Source organism: Magallana gigas, chromosome 6 (assembly GCF_963853765.1).
Source record: "Magallana gigas chromosome 6, xbMagGiga1.1, whole genome shotgun sequence".
NCBI lineage: Eukaryota > Metazoa > Mollusca > Bivalvia > Ostreida > Ostreidae > Magallana > Magallana gigas.
Window position 1 is genome coordinate 56,294,812 of NC_088858.1, and position 8,608 is coordinate 56,303,419.

General features: G+C 33.9%; 1 protein-coding gene across 1 annotated transcript; it reads left to right on the forward strand.

Annotated features, from left to right (window-relative positions):
- The first annotated feature begins 512 nt into the window (after nt 1-512).
- LOC105326646 (isocitrate dehydrogenase [NAD] subunit alpha, mitochondrial) lies at nt 513-7,677 on the forward strand. The gene is made up of 10 exons (XM_034470041.2): nt 513-659; nt 1,151-1,261; nt 1,728-1,900; nt 2,474-2,603; nt 2,695-2,828; nt 3,802-3,904; nt 4,409-4,473; nt 4,993-5,074; nt 5,422-5,574; nt 6,746-7,677. The coding sequence occupies exons 1-10, from the start codon at nt 609-611 to the stop codon at nt 6,827-6,829; spliced, it is 1,086 nt and encodes a 361-aa protein (XP_034325932.2). The 5' UTR covers nt 513-608; the 3' UTR covers nt 6,830-7,677.
- The last annotated feature ends 931 nt before the right edge of the window (nt 7,678-8,608 follow it).

The following is an 8,608-nucleotide window of genomic DNA, read 5'->3' on the forward strand; positions in this document are numbered from 1 at the left end:
AAAAACTACTTTTCTCAAGAACAACTGCACCAGATATGCCAATATGAACACTATAATGCTTGTATTTATAGGTAAGATTCTGAATTTTTAAATCCTTACCCCCGGACAAAAACTGGGGTCTTAAGAGGGGTTCAAAGTTTAACATAGTAATATATAGGAGATATGTTTAATAATCTCTCAAGAACTGCATGCATACAGTGAACACTCCAATTTTCGATATTACTACTCAAACATCCTCAGAGTGTGGATTATCTATAATACTGGGGCACCTAACGGGGTTTCAAAGTTTAACAAAGAAATATATATGAAAAATGTTTTACAAAACGAAATAGAATGATAGAACGAACTGTTGATCAGGTGAGCAATGTGGTCCATAGGTCTCTTGTTTTTAAAACAGAGAGTTGGAGGTTTACCGTTACTGCAGTTCTGTTTACTGGCCCTGTGTATTGTGTGACGTTGTTTCGTAATAAAGTCTCAATGTGCTTCAACTCGATCGGTAACATATTAAGTTTTGACATTTTCCCCTTAAGAGATCAGGCGTCGAAGCTACTGAGACCGGCAACAGGAAAATCGAAATATCGGAACTCTCCATTTTGAAGGTCACAACGATGGCTTTTCGGCGAGCGTTGAAAAGGCTACTACAAGAGATCCCAAACCAGGTTAGTAAAGTCATGTATGAAAAAGATACAGCTGTTTGATCAGAATGTGATTTACATCGTCTAGAAATCGAATTGTTCAGAGGATTTGGCGTTTGAAAGGCCACGTGGGAATATTTGCAGACGACGTTCTGTCAACAAGCAGTGTAGTTTCGTTTCATTTAAGGATCTATTTAGACAAAAGTTATTGATTATTTAAGCAGTTGATGCCGTTGTTACGATTTATAAAAGGATAAAAACTTTCACGTTAACGCTGTATATCGATTAACTGATAAATATGTCATGTGTCTATAGATGATGTCTGAGACCCAATTACCCCAATCACAGAGGCAAACATATTAGAATTCAATGTCTCAGATTATATGACAAATTTTGCGCAAATTTATTGTTTAATGCTTTATTTTTCATGCCATCTCTATGCAAATAAGTGTGATACAAGCTTTAATGGTGGGTTCACATTTGGGATTTCACATTTTACTGTGTTTTTTTTACAGGGATCACGATGTTACTCCACAGAAGCCAGGCAGATGGTGACAATGATTCCAGGGGATGGAATCGGACCGGAAATCTCCCAGTCTGTGAAGGATATCTTTAGTGCTGCAGGGGTAATTGATGGACTTTGTGCAACCTTTTTATACTAGCTGTGTTAGCAATGGTAAAATGTAGAGTGGCGGAGTTTGGATATAAAAGAAATAAAATTTAATTACTATTGTTTAGGTATTGAATTACTGACTTTTGAGTTTTATAACATGGACTGGTGTGCCTAAAATGTGAAAAAACGCACAATATGCTAGAATTTATTCAATGATTTTTATAATGCCAACAAGCTTCAGTTTGCACACTCAGTCTACATCATGACAATCCATACAGCAGGATAATTAGATAAAGAACTCAAACAAGTGATAAATGATTTTAATTATCAAGCCTATCTGTGGTTTCTATAACTTTGCTATTACTTTGAAGAGAAACCACAAACATGTTCCATGAAAAGATCGACACACATATAATGTATTCCATCATAATTCATGAGAAATCCTATAGTGTATTATGGATTTAATTTTTTGGCTGCAGGCCCCTGTTGATTGGGAAGATGTTGATGTCACCCCCGTCAAAGGCCCTGATGGGAATTTCCGACTCCCTCCCAAGATCTTCGAGTCCATGGACAGAACAAAAGTTGGACTCAAAGGTCCCTTAGCAACACCGATAGGAAAGGGACATCAGTCTCTGAATCTGGCCCTCAGAAAGTGAGTTCTCAGCCAGATTTTGTCTCTGTTCTTTAGGTAATAGGAGGGGTAACTGAGTAAGGTTAAAGTTGCTAATTTCTTGAAACTTGGTTAAACAAAACAAACGGGTATTTTTTCAGTGTTGTCAGTACAAATTTATGAAAAAAAATTCATGATATTTTAAACCTACAAACATTTTCAATTTGAAGTTTTAGATTGTCAAAATTTTTAAAGAATATTTTATTTTGAAATAATTGGTAGCATCTATTTTTTTACATTATATATATGTGTGTGTGTTGGAAGCACACACTTTTTACATCATTATAGTATAAATTACAATTATTTTCACAATGTAACATTGTAATGTGTATAGTTTTATAAGTTACCTATTTTTTATTTACTTTATACATGTATATACCTAAGCTACCTCTATTTATTATGTTCTTTATATACCTAAATTACCTCTATTTATTATGTCCTTTATATACCTAAGTTACCTCTATTTATTATGTCCTTTATATACCTAAGTTACCTCTATTTATTATATACTTTATATACCTAAGTTACCTCTATTTATTTCTGTCTTTGATGAAGGGCCTTTAACCTGTACGCCAATGTCCGCCCCTGTAAGTCCATAGAGGGATACAAGACCCCGTACAATGATGTAGACCTGGTCACCATCAGAGAAAACACAGAGGGAGAGTACAGCGGTATAGAACATGTGGTCAGTTTATTACATAAATACTGCAAACAACAAATGAAATGCCTATGTTAAAGTACTAAATTTTTTAAACCAATCGTCATTTGTGTTACAGATAGTAGATGGTGTGGTACAAAGCATTAAGAAGATTACAGAGGAGGCGTCAATGAGAGTGGCCGAGTACGCGTTCGCTTATGCTCGAGACAACAACCGAGATACTGTCACTGCCGTCCACAAAGCCAACATTATGTGAGTCCTCTCTCTGTTGTCTGGCAGATTAACTGCAAGTAACATGTGAACCCCTGAATAATCAAAGACCCTAGAGGTCTGATATAAGCTAATTGCTTATATAATCTAATACTAAACAATCAGTTTAGTTGATTGATTAAAGCAAATTATGAATTAATTGAATTATATAATAATTAATAAGTTAGTTAAGTCCATCTCTGTGCCATGAAGGTGCGTAAGGCCGGTGCTTTTCCCCAGTTTCTGTGGTGCTAAGTGGATGTCAGAGTCATTGACTCCCCCTGGATGGGACACCAGTCCATTGCAGGTTAACCCCCAGCATAAGCCGGTACCAAATTTCTGCTGGGTGGACTGATAACGATGTTGATAAAGTGCCTCGTGTTAGTGCATAAACTCTTTGGATGTGAACCAGCTACCTTTCAGTTACTGGCCTTAACCCCCAAGACTATCGAGCCATGTGCTCCTACATCATTAAAATGTTGTTCTAAACTTGAAACTTTTCAATAACTTCCTAAAAGTTAAGCCAGATGCCGAGTCAAATGGGTCGGATTTGCTGCCGTTGTAATTTCCCATTGTTAGGGACATACTAGCTGTATTCAGTAAATAAACTTATGTACAATGTAAACTGTTGTTGGAAAGAGATGGAATCTTATCTTTACATAAATCTCCCTCTTGATCTCATTATTTTCTGACAATCTGTTAATAGTCTTGAATGTGTTTTATTCATGAACATTGCAGTCAATATAGAAAAAGTTCTATCTATGTTTTTTAAAATAAATTTATAGATAACTCATGATACATCACAGAAGAAATATTTTTCTCTGTTTAACCAATGCATCAAATTGACAAGGAACTGCTCCATTATACAATTATTTTAACAACCTGTGAATTGAATGAATTTTATATCGGGTGTTGTTCAGAGATTTGTAGAGATGTCTTATTTGTCGTTCTTACTTGAGTTTTGATTGGTTTGCAGGAAGATGACAGACGGTTTATTCCTGAAATGCTGTAGACATGTAGCCGAGCAAAACAAAGACATTAAGTTTAAGGAGATGTACCTAGACACTGTCTGTTTAAATGTAAGTCACAAAAAAACCTAGACACAGTCTGTTTAGATGTAAGTCACAAACACAAAACAAAGACATTAAGTCTAAGGAGATGTACCTAGACACAGTCTGTTTAACTGTAAGGCACAAACACAAAAAAAAGACATCAATTTAAGGAGATATTTATCTGTAAGTCGCAAAAAAACCTGGTGATTTTTTCGGTCTGTGCATCAAAGGAACATCCAACAGATTGATATTATGTACTTGTTGCAAATCATTTTGTAACTTGCATGTGAGTTTCTAAACAGGTAAATCTAAAAATGTATAGTGATGTTGCCACAATTAAAAACTAATAGCAAGCCTTGCATCCAATCTCACAGAACATAGGCCATAATACATGTACATGTATTCATAATTTTCAATCCACCAATTACATACTTAAGAGGTTAAGAATCATGAGAAATCATTGATGAAGGACAGTTCCTATATGGTTGTTCTGAATGCTTATGTAGTTATTTATGGAGAATTTCTTTTCAGATGGTTCAAGACCCGACTCAGTTTGATGTTCTGGTGATGCCCAATCTGTATGGAGACATTTTAAGGTTTGTTATGTCAGGTTGACTGTAGGGGGATCCGCCTATTGTAAGATTGAAATAATTCAAACTGAAGATAATACAACAAGAGCACAATTGTCATAAACATCAGGTGTTCTGAATCAGTCACAAATTTTGAAAACTTGAAGTTTGTATCCATCTGAAAGGCTAAGTAGGGAAGATTTATAAACAAAACTAAAGTAGAAGCAAAACCAATTTATGATAAAAAATAAAGCAAAAGATGGAAGATTCTGTGTAAATCTGTATCATAACTTCTACATGAAGGTAGTTGAAGTGATCAAACCTTCATTTAATCGGTCACATTGTACTAGATTAATTTATAAATAAATATTAGCCTTGTTGAATGTTATACTTGATGTACTGTAAGCCTTGTTGAATTTTATTCTTGATGTACTGTAAGCCTTGTTGAACTTTATACTTGATGTACTGTAAACAAGTAGAGCTGTATAGTTATTCTGTGTAACCTGAAGCTGACTGTTTCTGATTGCGTACGTTCTTTATGGACAGTGATCTCTGTGCCGGACTGATCGGCGGCCTTGGAGTGACACCTAGTGGTAACATTGGTCAGGACGGGGCTATTTTTGAATCGGTAAGTAAATCAGGTGAGAAAAAGTAGACAAAATATCCTAACTGATTATTGTCTAACAATACATCAAATAGCAGGAAGAGGCAATTCTTCCATGTATGGAAGAACCACAGCTATTTGGAAATCAGAGATGTATTGTAGCATTCCTTGTTTCGAAAGTAGCTAAGTTTCATTAACTATTCGGCATCATTGGATTTGATCATGTGCCTATCTGTAACGATCACCTTATAAAATTCATAGAAACACTACATATGTTCTCTTGTGTTTTGTATGTCTCTTTGCTGCGTTTTAATTGTGTTCCTTTCTGTATTTTACTTGTAATGTAGTACATGTGTTCCTTTACTGTATAGGTACATGGAACCGCCCCAGACATTGCGGGGGAGGACAAAGCTAACCCCACAGCCCTGCTGCTCAGTGCAGTCATGATGCTCCGCTATATGGGGCTCAGTCCCTATGCCCAGCGCATTGAGATGGCCTGCTTTGATGTGATTCGAGAAGGAAGGGTGGGTGTCAGTGAAAAACACAAAAAAATGCCTCATCATTTTCACTTGAATTTTATTTTACTCCTGTACTTTATTCAATCTTTTACATATTAAGGTGGAGTGTCCCTCTGATCAGAGAGATAACTTCTGTAGAAAATATTCTCTCTTTGTTTCTGTTAACTCACAATTATTAAGGTATGAAGGAGACTGCTGGACGCTATTTTATGCTTGAAGGCGACATTTATTTAAATTCAAATATATAAAGAGGAAAATTGACATAATTTTTTTTTCAAATAAAACTAAATTGTATGTACTACTAGTACAGTACATGAACAATACATATTTGATAAGGCCAGAGAATCTTTAGATGGATAATTTTTATTACCCTCTTAGTAGTTCGTTCACAAAGTTAAATAAATTTTGATTTGGAAAAATGTGACTAAGACAATCGCAAATTCTAGACTTAGTCAAGACATCATCATTTGAAACTAACAACATTTCAAATGTCTAAAATTGAATAAAGGTTTTCTATCCTGAGAGAGCAGATATGGGAAAACAAAAATAAAAAAAGAACAATATCACACTTTTATCAGGATAATATATCTCTATATTGAGATTATACCAATTACTGGAAGATCATTCATTTGATCCCTTTTTTTGTTATAACAAAATGCTCTGGTTTACATATTTAGCATTTTTAAAACATACATGTATGGATCCAATTTATTATTATCTTATCCAAATTTAAAAACAGAAAACCTTTTCTGAAAAATTAGATACTTTGGTAATTTATCATGACGTGTATGTAAAACCTTCGATAGTTTATTATAAAGAAAGATAACATTTGTTGAATGAAGCAGTTTTTGTTACAATCCTATACAACAAAGTGCTATTCTGACCTAAAAAGCATCGCTTCATTATGTTTTGTAACATGAATTTTTAATCACTTTGTCTAATTTTTTTCATATCATGATTAGACACATCAATTTTTGAGAAATCTAGCAGCGCTTTATCACTTATACTTTGTTTCATTTGATTCTCTTGGTATTGACTGATAAAAATCAATAGTAATTTTTTTAAAAAAATATACGGTAAAATTAATAGCAGGGGTATAAAGTTTTTTGAAAACTCTTTGTATGTGTTTTTATGATAATTCTTCATTGCTTTAGCTTTTAATGTTGTTTACTTACAGGTGCTAACTGGTGACTTAGGAGGCTCGTCCAAGTGTTCAGAATTCACTGAAGAAATCTGTAGAAAAGTGCGCGAGTCGGAGTAAGCCAAGGACAGAGAAATAGGATTTATTAAATTATTCACATTGTATTACATACCAGTTAGAAACACTGTTTGTAAGAGGATTGTTAAGAAGTCAGGTAAACTTGTTTATCTGTCAGTAAATTTTGTGATTGTACGAAATATCAGAGACGTGGACTTTTTTAATTGGTTCTTTTATTTTGAGTTCAGTAGTGTTATGTATTGTAACCTTTCTCACACCATCTGTAGCGTAAAACAAGTCCCATATATTAAGCTCTTTCAGAGATTTTATGATTAAGTTTTGTTTCACTTTTGGTGACTTTGATTTCAAATAACTTATATTTCATGATATCAAACTAGCCAAAAGTAAAACTGTTTTGAGCAATTGGTGTTATAAAGTGTCATACAGTTGCTATGTTTCTGCTGAATGATAGGAATTTTTTAAGGATTCTACATGTATGTTTTCCATATGGGAATACTGCATAATATGCACAGTCTCCTAACCTTCATTTTTATCACATCCGTATAGACAGATTTTTTTGACAGCTAACCACTGTGAATCTCGGAGAAAGATTGTTAGTTTGCTTCTGAAAGTTGGTCCACCATTGACTGGCCCAGTAGCTCTGTCCTGCTTTATTTTATTTTGCAATATGTTATTATGACTGAGATGTTGCAATGTTCTGTTGTGTAACCTGCTAATAAGAGAGTAATACTCAGTAAGACTGACTAACACTGTTAGATGAACAATGTATAGAGATCTGTGTGGACCAGAATATTGAATTTGACTGTAGGTACTGTTATGACTTGTTTGTTGTAATGTTTTGATTTTTGTTTTGTATGTCCTGTGGATATAAAGAGAAGATGTCAGAAATTAAGCTTTGTTTGAGTCCTTTTTATGTTAACCCCTGTTCTGTACAAACACTCTTGTTCAGTGTACTTAAGTTCTCCATTGGTGAGGTTATCTAATGAAACAGATTTGGATCTTCTAAATTATTTGTTCAGGGCCGAGGAAATGTCTCCGTCTCGTGTCTTATAAATTGTATTGGAGATGTCTCATGCCTTATAAAGTGTAATGGAGAATGCTGGTTGCTGTCTTAACAACAGAACTATGATGTTTTAGATTAAACTCCTTTGCAATTATTTATGAATCCTGAATAGATTATTCACAGTCAATTTGTTGACTAAGAGAACTTTCAGAGTCAGTATGTAACGACATGTATATGTACCCTGTTTTCTCATTGTTCATGGATAATGGCTTCCTCTATACAGGTCTTTAGCCCCTTAAATTAACTCAACCTGAAGACAAGTTATCAATGAATTATGGCCATTAGTATTTTACTCCATGTCAGGGAATAAATTAAATGAATGAAATTAATGTAATGTTTCCTTGGCACTACCGCATTAGCTGCCAGATTGATTAAATTTATTGCCATATTGGAAAGGGAAAAACTCTCAATTTTCAATTTTAAGTTAAAATGTGAAAGATTTGCAATAAATATTAAAATACAAATCAGGTTTTTTTTTGGCTGGTTTAATAAAAAAGTGAACTTCATAGTGTTTGGCAACACTTAATTTTAAGATTTCTACATCATGAATTCAACTATAACCATATGAAATAGGTAATATTTTAAAATGCATTGTAGAAGAAATATTAAAAGACAACTTTCCACAAAGATTTATTTTCCTAAGGGGGAAATACTCATAAACGAACAATTACGAAATGACACAATATATTTACTCAAAAAACTAAAGAAAAGTCAAAAATAACGTTTGAAATAATGTCACCATAACAAGACTTGCATAG